This window comes from Ostrea edulis, chromosome 3, assembly GCF_947568905.1.
Source record: "Ostrea edulis chromosome 3, xbOstEdul1.1, whole genome shotgun sequence".
NCBI lineage: Eukaryota > Metazoa > Mollusca > Bivalvia > Ostreida > Ostreidae > Ostrea > Ostrea edulis.
The window spans coordinates 3040752-3065619 of record NC_079166.1 but is presented as its reverse complement, the minus strand read 5'-3'; the positions used below and the strand labels follow the sequence as shown (position 1 = coordinate 3065619).

Genomic DNA, 24868 nt, shown 5'->3' with positions numbered 1-24868 from the left:
TGAGCGGTTTTTTGGGGGGCTAGCTATCAATAGCTACCTTAACGTCTCTTTCAAGAATTTTTCACTCATACGGAGACGTCAGTCACGAAGACCGGTGAAGGGCTTCAAATTTAAACCTATACTCGGCGATTACGGCCTTGAATCAGTGAGGGTTCTTTAGCGTGTCACACCTACTGTGACGCGGGTCATCCGTTTTTAAGGTCATCACCGAGGACCCGTGACATTCACACCTGATGCCGAGCATTTGGTAATGGAACTGTCACTACCTGTTTTAACGACGTAGGTCTGTCGCGGTCGGGATTCGAACTCCGGCCTTCCGCATGCGGGGCGAACTATCTAACCTCTAGGCCACCGCGGCGATTAGCCAGTTTGGACGAATCCATCGATTGTGTACATGTACAAAATGAATGGTATTGTAATGTTCTTGTATTTATTTACATTTTTATGCTAAGTTTTCCCTAGAGTTATTTTCCTTTACATCTACAAGAGTTATTTTCCCTGATAATGTGAATTAGTTATCTTTCCTTTTTAAAAGAGTTAATGTTCCTTACTTCCTGTTTACTTGTTTTGGGTGTGACCCACACCACTCACCGTTCACTCTGAGCTCCTCAGATTTTCATCCGTATGCAGGCACACAGTGTAAGTACATTGTGATATTTGTGCATATTTATTGTTGTATATATCATTACAATGTTTATTATTTTCTATAATTAGGAATTTAGACTGTATCAGTAATTCTCTCATTCACTCTTAAAAGTATGGAAAACCATTATTGTCATAAACTTTATATGTAGAAAAGTACGGTTCTAACAATTTTCTATGGAAAGCCATTTGTGTTATAAATACATAGTTTGGACTTATATTGTTACTTTTGATAGTCCTTCAGCCTTTATTATTATAATTACCAATTTGTCATATGTTTCATTGTATTCAATAGCTATTATATATGTTATGTGAATCAATTAGTAATTAGAACATGTTTCTTTGTTGCAGTCTTTTACCACACACACTCACACGCATACATGTACATGGTTTAGGACTAGTACCACTTACAAAGGAATCAAGTCTACAGAATTCCACCGAGATCTTTGTGAAGTTTTATACATGTACAGTATCATGGTTATACTATCTGCGAACGAATGGGCAGAATAGGTATTTTATCACATGATTATTGTCAACTGAACTTACAGCATGGAATAACATTTGAAATATAATTAATTGTATAGTGCTATAACCACCACGTGATGAGCATGTCCATTTCATACTGTTCTGATTACACACTGTAACTCTGCATGTTTGGAAATATAATCGTGTAAGTTATAGGTAAAGTTTTATTTAGTGTTATCATGGATGTCAAACGTGTTTGTCCTGATTCACAATATAAAAGAAAGCATCGTCCCGCCTGAGGGTGCGTTCCGCAAGCTTTACTTGCAGCTCTGTGCTCTATCAACGTTTTTGTATGTAAGATTCTTACAAGTGCAAATTCTAATAATGAAATCATGTATCATTTTTCGACCCAAAAATAAAGAATCCAATTGAAATGCAAATTGTATTTATTTGAATTTAATGATTCGAACCCCAACCCCCAGTGCTTCCCTAACGTTGGATTGCAATGTGAATGAATACACACCGATTTACGTATAATAGTAGGCAAATACACTTATCATTTAATAACTTTTCAAGTGATGACTTATCAAAGATGCTGATTGGTTGAAAAATTCGTTTGATTTCTCTGTCAAAATTTCGTTCGGTGTTCATCTGTACTAAGCACGCGGGACTACTTTTCTATGGAATGCGTCTTCCCCGTTCCAAATTAAGCGCTATTTATAGAACGGGATTTTCCACACAAGCATTTTATATATATAACGAAATGCATTTGTTTGATTTTAGTTTTTCATTGCTATAAAAAATTCGCACAACTAAAGATATGAATAAAATACAAACTAATTTAAAGAAACAACATACATAGGCGATGACGTGGCAGAGTAGTCAACTTGATGACGTAGACCACTTACTGGTAGAAGTAGACAGATTACATGAGTTCCCGGTATGAATCCTCTGCTTTACGAGATCGATAACATGACGGAGCAAGTGGCGACTTCTGATCTGGTAAATATCAATGAAATTGAACTGTATTATATGGGGGCTCAGTCAACGAGTGCGTTTTGAACTTTTTCCTCCATATTGAAACGGAGCCGAATTGCATTCCACCGTTCCAACGACACAATCGATGTTCAACGTCTCCTCCAACACGATGCAGCATAAATCCATTCACCACTTGTTATCTTCCTTTACATTTGATTCAGCTTATAACCATTGCACCTTTAATTTGGCGTATAATCCATTTAAATCTGCACAGTAACTGTTACTGACCTGAACGCTTAGCCATGCCGTTTTATTGTTGTTTTCATTCTTGCCTATATGTATTCCTACGCGCCATTTCAGAAACGTTAATTCAAGCTTTTTGATGGGAGAAACTATTTGTTTTTCTTTCTTAAAAACATAATTAAATGATAAGAAATAAAACTTATAATTCTTTGTTTGATGCATGTATCAAACGAAACATTGGACGGAAAACTTTTTCATCAATGCGCTACTACGCGCATTGATGAAGTTTCCCATCCAATGTTTCGTTTGATATATGTATCAAACAATGAATTATAAGTTTCATTTCTTAAGTCCAGAAAAAAGTAGACAAACATGTATACGCGTGTCCAGAAATAAAGTAGACAAATGCACGTGTCCAGTAAATAAAGTAGACAAATACACGTGTCCAGTAAATAAAGTAGACAAATACACGTGTCCAGTAAATAAAGTAGACAAATACACGTGTCCAGTAAATAAAGTAGACAAATACACGTGTCCAGTAAATAAAGTAGACAAACATGTATGCACGTGTCCAGAAAAAAAGTAAATAGATACGCGTGTCCAGAAATAAAGTAGACAAATACACGTGTCCAGTAAATAAAGTAGACAAATACACGTGTCCAGTAAATAAAGTAGACAAATACACGTGTCCAGTAAATAAAGTAGACAAATATACGTGTCCAGTAAATAAAGTAGACAAATACACGTGTCCAGTAAATAAAGTAGACAAATACACGTGTCCAGCAGTTGGACTCTTCACATTATTTGATACAATGTACAAAGATAGCCCTCTCTTGGACACCACCAAAGGAAATAGGTAGACCACACACCACCTCGCGAAGACAGGGGCGGATCCAGGAATTGTGGTTACGGGGGGCGCCACTTTATGAGACAGTGAGTGCAAGGCGAAGCCCTGGTGGGGGTCCAGGGGGCAAAGCTCCCGGAAGCTCCTGGATTTTACTGATTTTATGGGGCTTGAAGTATTTCTCTTATTAAGTCATTTGTACTAATTTCTATCATTTTAATAATGTGAAATTAATCAAATGACCCAAATTTTAAGGGGTTTTTTTGGAAAAAATTAAGTTCTCCCAATAAAGTAATTCAAGAAATCAAAGGATTTTGTCATTTATTTCTCCGGGAGTGGAAGATATTATTGCTTCTTTTATCGTTTAGGATATTTTCCGATACAAGATACCACGATTTACCTTAAATTTGAAAAATTTTAGGGGGGGAGGGGGGGGGGGGCGCCGGCTGCGCCCCCTCTAAATCCGCCACTGGAAGAACTATATCATCTGAGTTAGAGGAGATGGACTACCCATGGGGACAAGCACAATTTGTGACAATAGACAGGGGTAGATGACGGCTACTTGTTGAAGCCTTGCATTGTATGTCACATCCGGGACGAAGAGGATGACCTACATGTAAGTGATAACGGAAAACCTGGACACTCTGAAACACAATTTCACTCATCATAGTGTTATATGTGTGCTGTCTTCAGTAAACATCATTCAGACAGACCACACAAGCACGAAATACCAGCATTACCTTTCTGTAGAAGATTTATTACTGACCGTTTATAGAAATGTATCAGTCCATAGACTGCGAGGCAAAAAAACCTTATATTCCCGATAACTATTCTACTTTTCAAGGACCGTACGACATCAGATATTTTTTTTCATACAGCATCTGTCGTTAATTCCGAAAACGCCCATCTATATTTTGACTACTAGCTGTCTATATCTTTGCTACTAGCTGTCCAGTGACATACATGTATAGCCGACAATCGCGTGATGCGTTTTATCCAATGACAGAGCACAAACCTAATCCGAGGTAAAATAAATGTATATACGAGTAGTTAGTTAAGAGCATTAATTAGACTAATACACAACAGGAAATGCTCTTTCGGGTATACTGGTCCCGGGACTGTGCCACTTAAAATAGTCTGAGTCTCAATTCTGTGAGGAAGACATACAGCGGAGAAAGTGTAATCAGAATTCCAAGAGAGTTTGTTCTGATATTAGGATCCTGTAGATGTGGTTACGTCACGGTGTATACATGCACACTGGGTGGATGTGACTACAAATGTCACGTGGCGTGTTTGTTCCAAGCTTGCATATTGTTTGAAGCATTTTCAAAACACGCTGCTTTTATCAAAATTCATTTTCTACAAATCCGTCTAGTTCCTCTGCATCTTCTCCATCTTTTTTTCTAGAAAAAAAAGGTTATGATAATCATTCTTAGTAAATATGGGACATATCCACATGTATGTAAAACGTATACGGTACCAATTTTGATGCACCAGATGCGCATTTCGACAAACAATGCCTCTTCAGTGAAGCTCAAGCCGAAATTTTGTATATAAGAAATACTTTATTCATTCTCACGGAAACTAGAATATGGATCTGCAGAAAATTACTTACATAGATGAATCTTTGGTATTTTCCTCAATGTGCGCGTCTTGCACTTGTTGGGGTAATTTGGTTAATTTTGTCTCTGGAAGTTTCAGTGATAAGATCGCAACGCAGAAGGTCAATATTCCGTATATCAAGAAGGGTAGCACCTTTCCAAATATCCCATCAGCCTAACAAAACAATATCAAGACCGTGGGATATTATATTAGGCTGAAAATATGTGATAACAAGACCGGATTCAGGGGCGGATCCAGGTGTTTTTTAAACAAAAGGGGGGTCTACCATTAATTTTAGGGTTTTTAAGGGGGTTTTCACACTCAAGATGCATTATCTATACCCTTTTAAAGAATATACTTTTCTGACGAAAGTGGATGGGGTGTTCAACACCCCCCCCCCCCCCCAGAACCCCCCTTTTCTGGATCCGCCACTGGGATTTATAGTATGTCAACACCTGCGTAAAAATACCTGACAATACGCAAGGATCATTACATCCATCGACATATGTATGTAAATTTTAAGACGCAATGAAAAAATAAAATCGAAGGACATTAACAGTGTTAAATTACAAACTGAGAATAGTTCATTTACCAGATAAAACATGTATGGAGAGAGTATGGCTCCTATCCGTGACCCTGCCCCAGAGAGACCCATAATGAGGCTCCGGACGACGGTCGGGAACAATTCTCCTGTGTATAAGTAGATCTCCCCGAATCCTGCAGATACTCCGAACTTCCCAATCATAGCGAACACGATCAACAACCAGTTATATGCTGGAATTGACCATAAACGTAGTCATCAATACTTGTACGTTAATGAGAAATAAAGGCATCGCCTTCTACAGAAGTCATCAATACTTGTACGTAAACGAGAAATAAAGGTATCACCTTCTACAAAAGTCATCAATACTTGTACGTTAATGAGAAATAAAGGCATCGCCTTCTACAAAAGTCATCAATACTTGTACGTTAATGAGAAATAAAGGCATCGCTTTCTACAAAAGTCATCAATACTTGTACGTTAATGAGAAATAAAGGCATCGCTTTCTACAAAAGTCATCAATACTTGTACGTTAATGAGAAATAAAGGCATCGCTTTCTGCAAAAGTCATCAATACTTGTACGTTAATGGGAAATAAAGGCATCTCCTTTCTACAGAATTTTATGTTAACAGATGTTTTACATACAAGTCACACTCGTTTCCGAAAAAAAGGTTGAGGGAGAAATACACTCCAATTACAGTTCGTGGATCCATGATATTTTTTTTATAAAGAAAGGGGTGGTGTAACCCAATTTAAGATTGTACTTTTTCCGTCCAGAAAGGGGTCTTTGAAGACCCCAAAGTGGCAAAACTTACCATCTGTGTTCAAAATATTCAACCCAGGGAATGGAATGGGATGGAAACCTTCGTAAACCCCACTTAGATCCGTCAATGAATTCTAATACAAATGGATACTTATACGAGATGAATTCTAATACAAATGGATACTTATACGAGATGAATTCTAATACAAATGGATACTTATACGAGATGAATTCTAATACAAATGGATACTTATACGAGATGAATTCTAATACAAATGGATACTTATACGAGATGAATTCTAATACAAATGGATACTTATACGAGATGAATTCTAATACAAATGGATACTTAAACGAGATGAATTCTAATACAAATGGATACTTATACGAGATGAATTCTAATACAAATGGATACTTATACGAGATGAATTCTAATACAAATGGATACTTATACGAGATGAATTCTAATACAAATGGATACTTATACGAGATGAATTCTAATACAAATGGATACTTATACGAGATGAATTCTAATACAAATGGATACTTATACGAGATGAATTCTAATACAAATGGATACTTATACGAGATGAATTCTAATACAAATGGATACTTATACGAGATGAATTCTAATACAAATGGATACTTATATACGAGATTCAACCAGAAGTGGGACTTTCTCATCATGTTTCATCCGGGTTGCTATTTACTAAACTGACTCATATTCAACCCACATACCAATATACAGTGTAATTGTATGTATACTAATACTAACCTCTTCCTCTGACCTTGAAATGACCTTTATTGTTTTGTTTTCTCGCTTTCGTTTCGAATAAGTAGTTTTTGATAAGAATCAGACAACAAGGGGCCCGTGGGGTCACAACACTCACCTGAGTCCCTACAGCCCTGCTGCTCTTCAGAAGAATATTTTAAAAAGACATTTGCCCCATTGATCCTATGACAATTTAGACCCAATATTATATGACTCTAACTTACCCCGATGGGGTTATGATTGAAACGAAATTGAAGTTACACAGTAATAAATAATTCAAAATGAATATGACTTATACATATGGTCTTGCAGTTCGAGAGATGATTGTTTTTAAAGATCCCCCACTTATATTCATGCATTCTGTAAAAGTATGGTCCATGACTCTTGCCCCTCCAGAGCCCCAGTGTCCATTAAAAAATCACACAACTTGTGAACGTTGGTATAGGGACATATTTTAGTCTGCCCTACTCTTGACTTCTTTTTAAATCCATTAAATGCTCATGTATCTAAACCTAACCCTGGTCAAACGTGAATCCTCACTGCATTACAATCATCCTAACCCCGGGCACCATGATTTGAACAAATTCCAGTTTACACTAAGTGAGAATGCTTTCAAATGATTTAATTTTTTTTTTTTGTTTTTTTTTTTTTTTTTGTGGTTCTTGATAAGATTTTTAAATGACCTAATTAAAATTTCCTTATTTCGTTATCATCTCCTCTTAACAGAGGATGTAGATTTCCTTTTTGAACAAAACTGAAGTGAATTCCCTTAACCTAAGGGTGCATTGTGGGAAGTTTGGTTGAAAATGACCCGTTGGTGTGGAGAAGAAGTCAAAAATGTTAAAAGTTTACAGACAGACAGACGGACGTTGGACAAAATCTCATTTTGGCTTTCAGCTCCAATGAGCTAAAATAGAAAAGATACCGTAAACGTGCTTAAGTTTGCTGTTAAGTAAATCTGTTGGTCTATAGAATAAAAAAAAATATCTTTTTGTCAAAATAAATTCTTACACCATACCTATTATACCAAATATAAGCAACGGGTAAATTCTCAGCTAAATGATGATTGCATTCTGTGAATCCTGTAAAGAAACTAATTCATACAAACATATCACAGTCACATTGTGATCGTCCATTTTACTGTAGAAGTACTTTTTTCCACGGGGTCAAAATTCTGCGAACTATTTTCGTTTCGTCCGCTGGTATAAGATTCCGCAAACTTCCGTATACTTTGATTTTAAGATGCGGAAAATTGTTATTCTCGGATGTTTAAATTAAGAGAAGTGGTAAATAACATCCATGGATTTGAAATGATTATTTAAACTGTAGAGTCAATTTATTGTTCATTTGATGTGCAAATTCAAGAATATCTGGGACATTGAATGTCCTTCCGCTGTGCTGAAAGCTATCATGCAACAATTGTAGGACGAGTGTCATTCAAGGTGGATCGATCCTCATGTGACTTATCAATATTAATGGTTAAAAGTGGACAGACTGTATTAATTTTCATTCAATATAGTTTAATCTAATCAATAACCAAATAAAATGTATATCTACATTTTTAAAGATGTCAGACATACAAAAACGGAAGTACGTGTATGTTAACATCAGAAAATCACACATTTTCGTTATAAAAGAATAATTAAAATAGATAAAAAGTTGTTGAAATGACAAATTTGAAATGCCAACAGTTTAAAAATAACCTGTTAATTCATAAATATGTATAAATTAATTTTGGATATTAGGGAAATCATGTATAATAGACATACAGTAGAAGAAATACCAGCATAGGAGTTATTGCCCTTGTCAATGTTTTTTTTTTAAATTATCTATGGGAAATATAAACTTTTTCAGTATCAATAGATTACCATTTTTTTTTAATTTTACGCTGTGATTAAGATTCCTCTGAAAGATATATTTCGATCATGCGCAAAGTTTGATTTAATAAAGATTTTAGCAAAAACCTATGACATCACATGAGGATTGAAACACGAGTGGTTTATGTATACATACTGTTATACAGATATAATGTGCATTTTCATAAAACTACCATTGAATGAAAAGAATTTGCAAGAGAATTCAAGCAATTTTCCAGCAATATTTTTGATGCTTGATATTTTATCTCTATACGTATATACATGTACAACCTACACTCCTCCACATTCATTCCAATTCACAACCGCAATTACATTAATGTGCGTTCTCTGCACCCGCAGCATAAATCGTAGACGTATATTCAACATAATCAATACGGAAGTTCCGAGTTCCCCAAGAGTTATTTCCCTTTGTCGAACTCTTCCGTAAATTATGACGTAAAATATGATGACAGTGAGTACATTTGCTAATTACTAATTAAAGAGTTCGACAAAGGGAAATAAGTTTTGGGTAACTCGGAACTTGCGTATTGACGGTAAATGTTTAATGAATTGTTAAGAAGTACATGTACTTACATTCATCCAACACAAGTATCGGGACAAGAGAAAGGAAACACGCGACCGAACTTCCAAAAAAGACACCAAGATGCATCGGTTTTCTCCCCGTTTTATCGAGAAGGAAGCCCGTTAGGTATCCCAGCAGTTCCGCCGTGATAGAGACGGCGTAATTGGAGTACAAGTTCCCGCCAAATTTCCCTATGTTGATCGTCAAACCATAGTATATAAAGGCAACGGTGAACCTGAGTACAAAAGTTTCAGAGAAAACCCAGGAAGCTCATATTGTACGGGGAATACATGTTATATATATATTTCTACGTGTAATATATCATCGAAATCCAAGTCTATTATCTCCTTTTTTTAAGAGATGAAAGTGTTGGTCGGTGCAAAACATCATTTGGAAGGAATGGATTCACGATCCCCCCCCCCCCCCCCCAATTTTGTATTTCAATTTAAATGATCACAATCTACAGTCTGATATGTTTAAAACGTTTCAGCAAAATGTTAAGGTTATATATCATGACAGAAGCACATTATAGAGAGTTTATTATTTGGCTTGAACAAAGACTGGGCTGTGTAATTGTTTACAAAGTTTTCAAAAGAAATGTATATCGATTACCATTATCGCTTATTATATATATCACATTTCAGATATACTTTAGGTAAAATGTATCATTTAAAGGTTGCACTTGTGACTGTGAAAAATTAAAATGCCTTAAATTACAAAATTAACATTTCACTGGTTTGTTTGTAAACATGAAATAATTCGGGTCTTTGTTTACATAACAAAATATTGCTCTTATCCTTGCATTCAGAAGGTACACATTTTGGTTATATTCTGAATTTTTAACATCAAAAAAAAAATAAATAAAAAAAAACCAAACAAACAAAAAACCAAACAAACAACCCCCCCCCCCCCAAAGGTGAAGCAGTCTAGTTATATTCTTAATTTTTCACATAAAATTAAAAAAAAATAATTCTTTTTTAAACCCCCCCCCCAAAAAAAAACCCGTGAAGCAGTCCCTTTAAATTGTAAAATACATGTACTAATGCCTCTCCTAGATACCCTTTGTTACATGTAACATTCGATGCAGCACATGTTACGGTAGACGGACGTAGAAAACTTCTAATAACTACTCTCACCAGTTTGCTGCAATGATGAGCAATCGAATGACCAGCTCTTTCGATTTGAAAAGGTCCTTAAGGATATGCATTATTCCCTCATCTGTTTTGCTTTTCTCATTAATCTTCAACAAGGTGACGTCATCGTCAAACGTTTTCTTATTCATCTTCGCTGCATGCTGCAAGATTTTCGTAGCTTCCTCGTATCTTCCACGAGATATCAGCCATCTCGGAGATTCTGGAAAAATTCTCGGCCTAGAAATACATGCATGAATACTAAAACTAAATTCTCATTACATGTAACTTCATATGGTTAAAATAAGTAATGAATTACAGATAACTGCGCTAAGGATTGGGCTTCTAATCAAGATGCAAGAAAGTGCAAATGAAGTTATTATGATTATAAGAAATAATTTTTAATACATGAGAGTATGAACTGCTACGCTTCACGCGCGCGTACTCTTAATAAAGCGCGTTAGTAGGCTGACGTGAAGCGTTTTGAACAGTTCATATCCTCGTGTATTTTCAAAAAGGAAATTTATCTTTTATACTTACAGTCTTCTTTCATTTCTCAGTTGTATAATAGACGTACTACATTTATCAAGATTCATACGCACATTCATCACGTGATACCCACGGCTGATCTCGTCTTCTACTCATCAGTATCAGCCGTGGGTATCACGTGATGAGTAGAAGACGAGATCAGCCGTGGGTATCCGACGATGACGCACATTGTTCACTACTCCAACACATTCATGAGGAAAATTGGTAACGATATTGAAAAAAAAAAACAAAAAACGAAAAAAATCAAGAAAACGAACTCACCACCGGGAATGGAGTTTTCATTTGACCAGGGAATAACTTTCTCGAAAGGGAATGACAGTCTACTTCTTGGTAAAATGACAGAAAGAAGAAAAAAAACCAACTCACCACCAGTAGATGATAGGTATTGCCATCGGCATAGCGACAGTCAGCTGTAACCACCTCCAGTCTCGGATGAAATAGGCAATGAAGACGAGTACATACGCCCCCGTACAGTAGACGATCAGCATGACAGTACCGGAAACCAGGCGAAATTTCGGTGTCATGAATTCCAACCCTGACAAAAATAAGCGAATGAGACATAAACTCGCCATGCTGTGAGAAACATTTGATCGGTTTGAAAAGAAATGGTTCTTGAGAACACGATGAAAATGTGAAAAGTTGACGCCGACAGACAACGGACACATTTTGATCAGAAAAGCTCACCTGAGCCTTCGGCTCAGTTGAGCTAAAAAGTACAAAAAGTCTATATTGATTTGTGCTCTACATGATATGGGATTTATATGTAATAATAGAATGTTGGTTATATAGCAGACATCTTGTATTTCAGTGCAAATCCCTTTTATGGCATCTATCCTCCCTCTTCGTATTGATATCCCTTTGCAACATAGGAGTTTACGTGAATATATACTGTACTATAGCAAATCAGAGTAAGTGATTAAGTGTATGTGAGAGCTAGAGAAAGTGCTGGAGTCCGTGTGTATGCTCGAGTGTGTGAGTATCCAAGTGAATAGGTGTTTGAGTGAGAGTGTTGAAGTGAGTAATCGAGTGAGTGAGTGTTCCTTTGAGTGTTCGAGTGAGTGAATGAGTGTTCGAGCGAGAGCATCCGTATCAGTGAATTTTCGAGTGAATGAGTGTTTGAGTTAGATTTAGAGTATTCGAGTATGTGAGTGTTCAAGTGAGTGAGTGTTCGAGTGAACGGGTGTTTGAGTGAGAGTATTCGAGTGAGTGAGTGAGCTGAGAATGTTTGAGAGAATGAGTTGGTAACACTGATTCAAACGTTTTTGATAAATATAATTGTTGAGAGAGAATGCTACCCTTATTAACGGTTGTCATGATAGAACGCTACCCTTATTAACGGTTGTCATGATAGAACGCTACCCTTATTAACGGTTGTCATGATAGAACGCTACCCTTATTAACGGTTGTCATGATAGAACGCTACCCTTATTAACGGTTGTCATGATAGAACGCTACCCTTATTAACGGTTGTCATGATAGAATGCTACCCTTATTAACGGTTGTCATGATAGAATGCTACCCTTATTAACGGTTGTCATGATAGAACGCTACCCTTATTAACGGTTGTCATGATAGAACGCTACCCTTATTAACGGTTGTCATGATAGAACGCTACCCTTATTAACGGTTGTCATGATAGAATGCTACCCTTATTAACGGTTGTCATGATAGAATGCTACCCTTATTAACGGTTGTCATGATAGAATGCTACCCTTATTAACGGTTGTCATGATAGAACGCTACCCTTATTAACGGTTGTCATGATAGAATGCTACCCATATCAACGGTTGTCATGCTCTACATATCTGGATAACTTCCTCGTCACAAAATCCGTTTAAATCTCTTTCGTTTAATACAGGGCAGAGGTCATTGAGCGGGGAATCTTTACAAGTTTTATTGATTGTAGTTACGGATAATTGAGTGTTTTAGGGGTTTTAAAGAAAAATGTCGACGTGTTCGTTCACACTTACACGAAAGGTTTTAAAGTTCACGAAATTGTGATAAAAATTCAACAGAGAATGTTCAGAATTAGATGAGAGCACCTCAAAAGAGAAACGACTGAATTCAAGACAGTTGGTTTACTTAAGAAAAGAATTTATTTTTTGAAAATACACGAGGGTATGAACAGCGTTGCGTCATGAAAAGTATGATAGCAAAAAGCATCGCAAAATTTTTTCAAAGTGGAATTCATTTCTTATATTAACATTCTAACAGTATTTCTATACACTTCTGTCGGAACTACCATCAAATAGACGTACTATACACATTTATTGAGATTCATACGCGCATTGTTATAACAACTGCATCGCATTCATGAGGGAATGCCTATCATATACAATTTATAAGAATATCAAAAGCAAAAACCTTGGAAAAGTAAATATAACGATTTGATCGCTAAACTAGTACTGAATCGATGGTATCAATTCAGGGAGAATCCCAACATAATGGTCACGTAAACTTAGACATTATTCAATGAAAATATGTCGAATTTAGACACCTGTCGATAAACATTTGAAACTTGTAGACGTACAACAAAGGGGCTAAGCTTACTTCCTCATACTTTAATAAATTTCTCTGTGTTCGCCGTATCTGGGTCGCTTAATTAATTTACAAAACATCAACTCCCGACTCTGCCATTTTGAGAAGCGCACTAGAGACCCGAAATACCCGCATGTAAAACTTTAAAGAAGGGGGAAATGGGTAAAAATAATCAAAATGAAATAGAAGTAATAAAAAACCAAGAAAGCCAAAAGATAATGTTTAATTTCCTTAATATCTAGGAGAAATATCCCAAGAGTAATGTTTTGATCAATTTTAAGGTATGCGAGATGTTCAGCATATCGGGTATTTAGTGCATTCACTTAAAATGGCGGGTCTTGTCAACAGTTGATGTCGCTGAAGAAAAAATGAGCTGTGTAACGTCTACACGAAGAACATTATTCAAGTATGAGAAAGTAAGTAGCGTATAATTTATGTGAAATCTTAATTGATAGGTCTGAAATCTTCCACACTTGTCTGAATTTTGCTGCTTTCATAGGCAAGAAACCACCCAGTGACCTGGACCGGTAAATGTCCTAGTGAAAATAAACAGGTGAAACCGAGAGAGCGGTGACTTATATCTATGTTATTTTTAGAACCTGTGGCTTGAAATTTGGCATGCAAATAGTTACAACATTAATATATTGAAGGAGGCCGGTAAATTACGCATACCGCACCTAGTTTCAGATTTTTTAGTTATTTGAAGAGAGTGGGTAGTTTTTTTTTTTATCTAGGTCAGAGTTAGAAGCCTTTCTATATTCCTATATCACAGAGTTCGGGCCCAAATGGGCTTAGCCCCTGTGAGGTACAATAATGTCATGGGTTTTTTTTTTCTTTCAGAAAATAATTTTGAAGAAGTCTGAATGAAAATGAAATTAAAGTCAAACATGATTAAAGAAAACAAAATGCTTCATACATACGGTTTAAAATAAAATAAAATTGAACAATGGAAATGATACATATCTCATATTAACTAGATATGATATACATATATGTATTTCGGAGTCCTTTTTATTACTAGATCCCCAATATGCCTTCTAATTCCATGTACATATATTTTCTTATTCTTCCATGTACCTTCAAAAATCATCAGTACCCTTAGGTAAACTTTAACCCGAAGAAGTCTTAATTCTGTTGATTTTTATATTTGATTTTCAAATGAAAAGAGACACATAAATGAACTGATACAGAAACAATAAATAGTATTTCTGTCCAGGTCCCTACCCATTATGAAGATGGTTCGGTAGCTGGTGGACGCGAAAAATCCGTCAAGGAAGCGAAGGACGCCGAACATGTAGACGGATGTTGAGAATGGCATGATGATATTGGTGACGAACAGACAGGTGAGACATACACAGCATTCCAGTCGCCGGCCGATTCTGTAAGATGTAAAAGTGAACAGTCAGAAATATGTACAACATTCCAGTCGCCGGCCGATTCTGTAAGATGTAAAAGTGTACAGTCAGAAATATGTACAACATTCCAGTCGCTGGCCGATGCTGTAAGACAGTTAGAAATATGTACGATATTGCAGCCGCCGGCCGATGCTGTATGAAATAGATTGATTGATTGTTTTGTTGTTTTCCGCCACACTCAACAATTTTTCAGTTATTTGGTGGCGCCCAAATTTTATTTTTGGAAGAGAGAACCCAGATACAATGTACCTGGGAAACTTTCTCACTTATTGGCGCGAGCGGGATTCGAACTCGCGTCGACAGAGGTGAGAGGCCGTGTGATTTTGAACGCGATGCTCTAACCACTAGGTCACGGAGGCCCCGTATGAAATAGAGGGTTGCAGTCAAAAACATTCAGGTTAACATGTAGAGTAAAAAAAGTTCTTTCAGATTAAAAAGAAACACAGGCATAAATTGATCATGAAGTAAATTTTACTAGATAAAATCACGACACAGATGTAGAAAATAGCTTACTGCAATTTCGAAATCAAAAGGAGTTTGCTTTGTCCAAAACAAAACAAATTCAAAGTACTGAAAGTACTGAAAAGCGCTAAGCTGACTTCATGAATTCTGTATGTGATGTTAATGAGCAGGAACAACATTTTAAAAAAGGTTTATACATTATTCTTTATTTTCGCATAACTAAGTAGTACATTTTCTGTAAGAAAATAACAAATATGGATTGGAAGCAATGTCCTGAAACTTTTCAACACGTTGAAATATAAATTTTATATGATGTTGTTAAAACAATGGTCACTATGATAATTTTGACCCACACTAAACTAAATCCCTGTTCTTGGATCATGAAATTTACAATTTTGGTAAAGGACACCTGTTCTTATTAAATATCTATAATCAGAATTTAGTATCAATAGCATTACCACCGCTGTGGTAGTCCAGAGGTAAAGTGTTCGCTCTGTATGCGGGCGGTCGGGGTTCGAATCCCGGCCGCGACAGACCTAGTTCGTTAAACAAGTAGTGACAGTTCCATCACCAAACTCTCGGCATCAGGTGTGAACGTCACGGATCCTCGGAGATGGCCTTTAAAACGGATGTCCCGTGTCACAGTAGGTGTGACACGCTAAAGAACCCTCAATGCTCAATGGCCGTAAGCGCCGAGCATAGGCCTAAATTTTGAAGCCCTTCACCGGTCTTGGTGACGTCTCCATATGAATTAAAAATTATTGAGAAGAACGTTAAACAAGATACAATCAATCAACAGCATTTAAGGCTATGTTATTCAAATATTTGACAAATGAACACTTTATACCCTGTTTAGCTCCCACCCATCTTCCCAAGGCAAGGGTTTCTGATCCGCTCTGCTCCGGTCCCTGGATCATTAAATGCTCTACATGACTATGCATTTTTTCTCTTACAGATGTGATGTTATAGAGAAGAACATTTTTGGTAGAAAATGTGAAAACAGTTGTAATGGTAGTTTTCGGTATAAAGTGTTCAATTGTTATTACGCATCTAACTTACTCTTGTGTTCCAGTTAAATAGTGTATGAAATATTTCTAGAATACAACTGAAATGAAACAAATCAATAGTTTGATACATATATGTAAGTCACTTATAATAGAAAGAAAAAAACAAACTGGACAAAAAAGAAAATTACACATAACCACATACACTAACAAATGCCACATGTCAAAACACACCAATAATGCAGGATTATGAAACGCTTTACATCCATTTCATTACCTTACCAGAAATCATTTAAATACACACATAAACATACATCTGTATGACTTGTACTACAGAATCCAGTGCATAATTATCTGTAAATAGCAATCAAACCATGAAAGTGGAATTATTTTTTGTAATCAATAATGAAGTTATTTTCAATTCAAAATCAGTTTGGAGAGAATCTGAATCCAAATAAGTCCGATAAATACATGTATAACTGAAAACAAAATTTAGGAAGTTATTTAGAAAAGATGTTTATCATACATGTGCAATATTACTTTGAAATTGAATACTGCGTCATCAACAAGAGTGGAGATAGCTCATTTTTAACATGAAAGTTAGTGCAAGAGGATATACTAATTCAAATATGATGATGAATTAGACTAACATATAAGCATGGATTTGCATTTAGCAATTGTGGTGATTGTTTATTATACGTAAATCTAAAAAAAAACCAAAAAACAAAAACAAACAAAAAACAAAACCCAAGAGTTTGTACACAGGTACATTAAACGCTGTACTCATCAACTTGTGTGTATTACACTTCTTGTGTAAAAGCTCATATTCATATTGCAAAGGAGACTCATCCGTTTGTCTGAATGAGACATTGCTATTGTTTTAATTTTATAAAACAGTTCTTTTTATGAAAATGCTAATAACCTTAGCAAAAAACCATAAGATTCGAAGCTTGTGTAGGAGTTCTAATATGAAAAAAAAAAGTAACAGAAGTGACTCGCAATAAATATGCAAGATTTACAACATGTAAATGTATCTAAATGAGAATCCCAAACTAGGCACTGAAAAGTTACAAAAGTAATTTTCAAATGGTAATATTCAAACCGCTGTTAGAAATAATGAAGAGGCATCTCACCAAAAATCTAAATGCATCTTTTTTATATGAAAAGATCGTTCAGCGAAAACAAAATGTGGGGACAGGGAACAACAACAGTACATCCATGCCCCTCCCCCTTCTTCATCATTTGTACGTTCGAAAATACATGTAGCATATGCATGTCATTGTCAATTGTTTGTTTGAAGTACAAAGAAATTGAAAACACGATTACTTTTCGTTGTATGTAGCGTGCTGTGGACCGCAAACCATTTCTCATTCATGTTTGACACAATGGCAATGTTTATCTAACACTTGTTCTAAACATATGTATTTCAGTATACAGCCCTCGTAAAATTTCACGCGGTATTTTGAATACTTGAAACCGGGGTATCGTCTTCCATAATATAATATAATATAATGTTGTACCTTTTATCTTTTCCTTGTCCCAAGACTATCATTTTTAGTCTCATTTTTGAAACTAAATCACGAAATCAAATTTGATTGTGTTGACGATGATTCTGAAGAATATCTTGGTCGTTTAGAAATAATAAAGTAAGCTTAAGTTACACCGTTGCATCCTCTAAATTTCTGCATGGCCGACTTATATATATGATCGGGGAAGGTGTAAGCAGTTACGCAATATCATCCTTCTGAGACACCGATCTCTGTCCTTCGCTGTCAAAGCATAATCGTGCACAAATTCTTTCTCGTTCACAATGGACGCGGATCAGGTAATTGTTTACTGTGTTGCACACATTTTTGCTGCGTCGGACAAACATTTTACTGAGTCGGAACAGCAGCCAAAACACAAGTGGAAAACCCTCCTGACTCGTGTATAGCTTAATGACGTGGCTTCTAATTATAGATTGCACCATGCAAATTGATTTTCCTGGCCTCTAAGCGCCATGCGAAGGTAACAATGCAAAGGCATCCTAGCTAAAACGGTTTCATATACATATTCTTATTCAATTTTAGATTTTGAATCACTTTAATTATTACACACGCAGATTCAAATGGAAATTTTAACTGAAGAATGACCTGCATCTGTGTCTCACTTTCCCCAAGAATGAGGACAAAAATATTACCCTTTTTATACATATTTTATTCACTGTTCAAAGAACCGTATTCCGGGAAAAAATGCAACTGCAGATATGAATGTTATCCTCGTGCTAGATCGGTTGCAAAATTACGTCTACTTTAAACACGACTTGTTGACTACAGCGATGCATAAATTTGCCTATAGGTGGCGATAAACCGGAAACATGATGACGAAAGCAAAATCCAACTGGCGGCAATAAGCGCTTAAGCTACGCTTAGCGCTTAAAAAAGATTTCAAACTCCTTGCTTACGACGGTTTATGTATGTATATATGTTTTTAGTTGATTTGCTATCTTTATTTTTCTTTATATTTCAACGAATACACAAGTATATTGAATATATTTACCGGTATTTTCCCCCTAGACATTTCCTAAACTTTGCAGCACTTCAACTGCGCCGAGCACAGACCTAAATGCAACTTTTAACCGGCTATAGGGGCGTCTCCGTATGAGTGAAAAATTCTCAAGAGGAACGTAAAACAATGTAATAGTACAGCCAATGTACAATCTTAAAAATCGTCCTTTGATTTCCTGACGATTTTGGCCAAACAGATATTTGTCAAAGGCCTCTGTGTTACATCAATTAAGCAATATCATTGGAAACATCAATTAAGCAATATCATTGGAAACATCAATTAAGCAATATCATTGGAAACATCAATTAACGTAGTTCCACACTCCTGTGACGTCATAAGATTTTGCAAAGTCAATGATTTAATGACTGGAACATAAATTTTGTTGGAGTCTTTTTCAATAGTTATTTTTAAAAAAAAATTGTCAGCTATAAAATATTTCAAAAGTCTTAGTTATATTTGAATAGTCAATGATATGTTTCAAAATATTAAATCCAAGGACAATAACTCCGTTTTCAATAAATTATTTATCAAGTCCATTATGCGATATATTTCCTTTATTTTTCACAAACATTTTACCAAGGTGATAAATATATATTATTACTACAGTAACTTGATCCAAAGAGTCGGATCACGTCGAGTTGACAGGCGCGGATCATCAGATCACACGAGACGCGAAGCGTCGAGTTTGATCTGATATGATCCGCGCCTGTCAACGAGACGTGATCCAACTCTTCGGATCAAGTTACTGTAGTAATGATAAATTTATTATATACCCCCTATGCATTTTAAATCCACATTTATATGATACTAAATGTGATCCAAATTATCAAAAAATACAGACATACAGTGAAATTATGTTTTGTGTGCAGTTTTGTTTGTGACGCGGCCAATATTTTAAGCAAAAAACCGTTGCGTTGATGCATTGTGACGTCATTGTGACGGCATCAGTTTCAGAGGATACTGATACGGAATCAGAAAACCACAGTGTGGTGATCCGGAAAACCGGATCACATGCTGTGAAATCCACAGTATCAACAAACGATACATTGGTGGGTATATAATAAGGAATCATTATCTGTGTCTTTTCGTGAAATTACATAAAATTTTAATCCATGAGTGATTTTGAATAACTCAGCTGTCTGGTGTCAGACTTCGGTTTTTTATGGGGGTATACATACTCTAGAAGCTATAAATCTAAAATTAAGGAAAGATGTGGATTTTTTTCATAAATAACTATAATATATGTACACCTACTAATATAAACAGAAAAAATGATATGTAAACCATGCTATAAGGAAATTGTGTCCACATTTATTCGTTTTTTAACATTTTGGAGAATAACGCTAATTCAGTAATTCTGCACTTATTATTCTAAAACTTGATGAACATATTGAAAATGACATGTGTTTTAGTTATTGACATGTATCTTGATAAATAAATGCAATTAAACAATTTTTGTTGTTGTTTTTATTTTAAAATAACGATAAATAACTGTTTCCAATGAATTTCATAAAAATCTACATAGGGGTACATGACTTCAGTAGCGTCTGTAATGAAAATTAATATGGAAATCCTTAATTAATTTGCATTTTTTCATTACTCTGAATGTTGATTTATTGATTCCAAACAAAAAAATGCTACCTAAACCCCAAAAATCCAGGACTAAGGACCCACCTTAAGCAATATCATTGGAAACATCAATTAAGCAATATCATTGGAAACATCAATTAAGCAATATCATTAGAAACATCAATTAAGCAATATCATTGGAAACATCAATTAAGCAATATCATTAGAAACATCAATTAAGCAATATCATTAGAAACATCAATTAAGCAATATCATTAGAAACATCAATTAAGCAATATCATTAGAAACATCAATTAAGCAATATCATTGGAAACATCAATTAAGCAATATCATTGGAAACATCAATTAAGCAATATCATTGGAAACATCAATTAAGCAATATCATTGGAAACATCATAAATTTTTTTCCCACTAACGTTAAGTGGGCTGGTTGTATATTGCTTGACGTCCCGCTCGAGAATGTTCCACTCACATGGAGACGCCACTACATGTATATGAAGGCTGCATTTGGGTCTATGCTCGGCGCTTACGGTCTTTGAGCAGGGGGGGGGGGGTCTTTACCATGCCACACCTGCTGTGACACGGGACCTCGATTTTTGCGGTCTCATCCGAAGGGCCGCCACCAATCGCCTCTTGTACGACAAGTAAGGGGTACTGAGGACTTATTCTAACACGTGTAAGAAGAAACCATTGAGAATGGCGATATTTCCGACGTACTTTGGGTATCATTTGGAAAATTTAAAAGGTGAGTACAAAATGTTATTTCTCATTCAATTTATCAAATGTACCCTTAACTATTAACATTATCAGTGGCGGATCCAGGGGGGGGGAGGGGGTTCCAGGGTTGGAACAACCCCCAACCCCCCTTTTGTCACAAAAGTTTGCTCAAAAGGGTAAAAATAACGCATTTTGAGAGTGGTACTCCCTCCCCTTTGAAAACCAAAATTAATGGTAGAACCCCCCCCCCCACCTCCATTTCAAAATTTCCTGGATCCGTCCCTAATCATGATGCCTAGCTGCAAGTTTCATTGGTGTCAAACATTTCTATGTGAATTGTTGTAAAATTTCTTTATTGTGGGTAGTATAGAAATGTAGAACATACATGTCTCCAACGATGGACAGGAAGACGGTGGATGTGGCGTACCCGATGAAGTAGGTGGTCATGGCGAGAGGACGCAGCATCATTCTGTCACACACCAGGTTAAACTGAACAAAGAACAAAGTCATTAGGCTTCAAATGTATTGGAGCATTAGCTGTGAAAATGATCGCAACTATTTCTTCTTAAAAACATTTATTTTGGTATAAAAACAAGAGAAGCCTAATAAAACTACGCTGTTTTTAGTGTACAGAAATATGTAGGGCACAGTGTAGAAGAATTGTCTTGCAATATTCATGTGCCTGTTTTGTGGTTAAAAAGTGTTTGAGATAATTAAATACTGGTGTTATTACTGAAATATATAATATAGAGCATTTTTCATTGAATTCAATTTTTGGTGACAAATTGACAGATACATGCAATGTCCCTTTAAATTAGTACATTTCACTTCTAGAGCGGAGAAATTCAACTAATGACCCTATGAAACGCACCTGTGAAGCAATAGTATTAGTAGACGTTGAAATATCGAAGACCCATTCTGTACATTTTTCACTTGTTCCATTACGAATGACTTTACATTCGCTGTATTTCCCATCTGACGTGGTGGGGATGGAGGAATTGATGGCAGATTCATGGTAGCTGCTTTGGATGGCGTAAGTATCATTTGACCAATCCGGAAGTTTACACCTGTAATGTTTTAATGGGGGATCTGTTCAGGTGAATCATAAAACAATTAAGTGATGTTTTACTTTAAAGGAAAAAAACCACAAGTTTCCTCTTTTTCTTTTTAAAAGTTGATACAATCGCACAAATGCTTATATTTGTGTCAGGTGTGCAACCAAGTTTATACATAAAATGTCAGGTATAATTAACCCTAAAATGAACTCTTTTAAAAAGTTGATACAATTACATTAATGCTTACATTTGTGTCAGGTGTCTGACAAGTTTGTTTATCAAATTTCATGTATGAATAACTCCAAAAATGAACTTGTCCTAGCTTGTTCTGAACAGCACCACAAAAAAAAAGAGAACAGATTGAGAGATAAATACGACTTTCTTTTGAATTCGAATCGTGACCCACATTTCTACATGTAAATGGAAATGTATAAAAACGTATCGAAAACTTTAGAAGAAAACGCTCTGTTGCGTTGCATTTATCTCTCAAATCTAAATTAACTTGCCAGAGAAATGGTGGGAAACGTGACTAGATATATCTTGCGATTAATCTCATAAAGCAATCAGGGGGGGGGGGGGGGAGTATATTTGAACACAGATCCATTAACTTTACATAGACATATTTATCCAAAATTATCTATAAATTATCCTGTAAAATGCATATTGATAGGTCTCGGTGCATTTCCATTTACTTTGAATCACTTGTGGAAAAAAATCTCATATCATGTCATTTTCGTATCGTTGCTACTTTTATGCTTCATTACAAAAGTAAATCCACAAAATTCAAACACAAAATTCATATTAGATAAATATATATTATTACTACAGTAACTTGATCCGAAGAGTCGGATCACGTCGAGTTGACAAGCGCGGATCATCAGATCACACGAGACGCGAAGCGTCGAGTTTGATCTGATGATCCGCGCCTGTCAACGAGACGTGATCCAACTCTTCGGATCAAGTTATTGTAGTAATGATAAATTTATTATATACCCCCTTGTGCATTTTAAATCCACATTTACATGATACTAAATGTAATCCAAATTATCAAAAACACAGACATACCATGAAATTATGTTTTGTATACGCAGGTTCGTTTGTGACGAGGTCAACATTTTCCACAAATAACGTTGCGTTGATGCATTGTGACGTCATTGTGACGGCATCAGTTTCAGAGGATACTGATACGGAATCAGAAAACCACAGTGTGGTGATCCGGAAAACCGGATCGCATGCTGTGAAATCCACAGTATCAAAGAACGATAGATTGATGGGTATATAATAAATATATATTATTACTACAGTAACTTGATCCGAAGAGTCGGATCACGTCGAGTTGACAGGCGCGGATCATCAGATCACACGAGACGCGAAGCGTCGAGTTTGATCTGATGATCCGCGCCTGTCAACGAGACGTGATCCAACTCTTCGGATCAAGTTACTGTAGTAATGATAAATTTATTATATACCCCCTTGTGCATTTTAAATCCACATTTATAAGATGATACATGTAATCCAAATTATCAAAAACACAGACATACCATGAAATTATGTTTTGTGTACGTAGTTTTGTTTTGTGACACGGTCAATATTTTCCACAAATAACGTTGCGTTGATGCATTGTGACGTCATTGTGACGGCATCAGTTTCAGAGGATACTGATACGGAATCAGAAAACCACAGTGTGGTGATCCGGAAAACCGGATCACACACTGTGAAATCCACAGTATCAACGAACGATACATTGATGGGTATATAATAAAGCATAATCTCGTTTGTGTATCTTTCAAAAATAAATCGACTCTAAAAATTTCAAATACCAATTATCTTCTCTAATTTCATTTGTTTTTTCAAAATTCATTACAATCCACATACCTGAAAGATTGGTCTCCAAGGAAAAATATGATAATAGGTGTGCTGAAAGAATTAAAAATCACCGGAAAGAACAGCACGACATAGAGACGAAGTTGAAATTTTCCAAATGTGCCAATTTTCTTGATGACTTCGTCATAGTCCATCGTGCAGATACTACTTACAATTCAACGTGTGCGACAAAATGTTTGGACCACGGAGGCCACTTTCAGTTTATGAATAAAAAGTATATGTGTCTGCGCCTCGAACATAGAGAAAAGAAATGCATGGGTGAAACGAATCGGAGACCTGTATTCAATGCTACGAAAGCCCAGATTTGTAATTCGAAATTAACAAATTTTAAATATATGATTTAAAAAGAGACAACATATATCAATCAAACTCATTTACTATACACTTTTTATGTCTTGTTGAAATTCAACTGTTTTCTAACTAATTAAACAATATATTTCTTTGCCAAATTAGATTGTTATTTTGTATTCTTAGCATGCAAACAAACAGGCCTGTAGAAAGTTAGGTATATAAAAATTTTGGTGCGGTAGTAGTGGTGTGTGTGTGGGGTGGGGGGCACCTTGCAGCTCCCACATTTCTTGAACCATGACAAATGATATCGACGTATACACCTTAAATTAAAATGGAATATCTTAACTGATGGCCCTTCCATAACAACTGATTCTGTTTTAAATTTCATAGGTGTAC

General features: G+C 35.8%; 1 protein-coding gene across 2 annotated transcripts; it reads right to left on the bottom strand.

Moving 5' to 3' along the window:
- Nucleotides 1–3908: 3908 nt before the first annotated feature.
- LOC125674283 (organic cation transporter protein-like) lies at nt 3909–24469 on the bottom strand. Of its 2 annotated transcripts, XM_048911410.2 has the most exons (10): nt 24173–24469; nt 22114–22309; nt 21628–21731; nt 14732–14886; nt 11336–11504; nt 10427–10660; nt 9302–9525; nt 5367–5548; nt 4788–4948; nt 3909–4575 (listed from the first exon to the last, which is right to left on the bottom strand). In XM_048911410.2, exons 1-10 carry the CDS (start codon nt 24313–24315, stop codon nt 4518–4520), a joined length of 1626 nt encoding a protein of 541 aa, XP_048767367.2. In that variant the 5' UTR covers nt 24316–24469; the 3' UTR covers nt 3909–4517. The 2 variants fall into 2 exon arrangements, with proteins under 2 accessions (XP_048767367.2, XP_048767368.2); XM_048911411.2 differs by lacking the exon at nt 24173–24469 and having other exon boundaries at nt 22167–22300.
- Nucleotides 24470–24868: the final 399 nt, after the last annotated feature.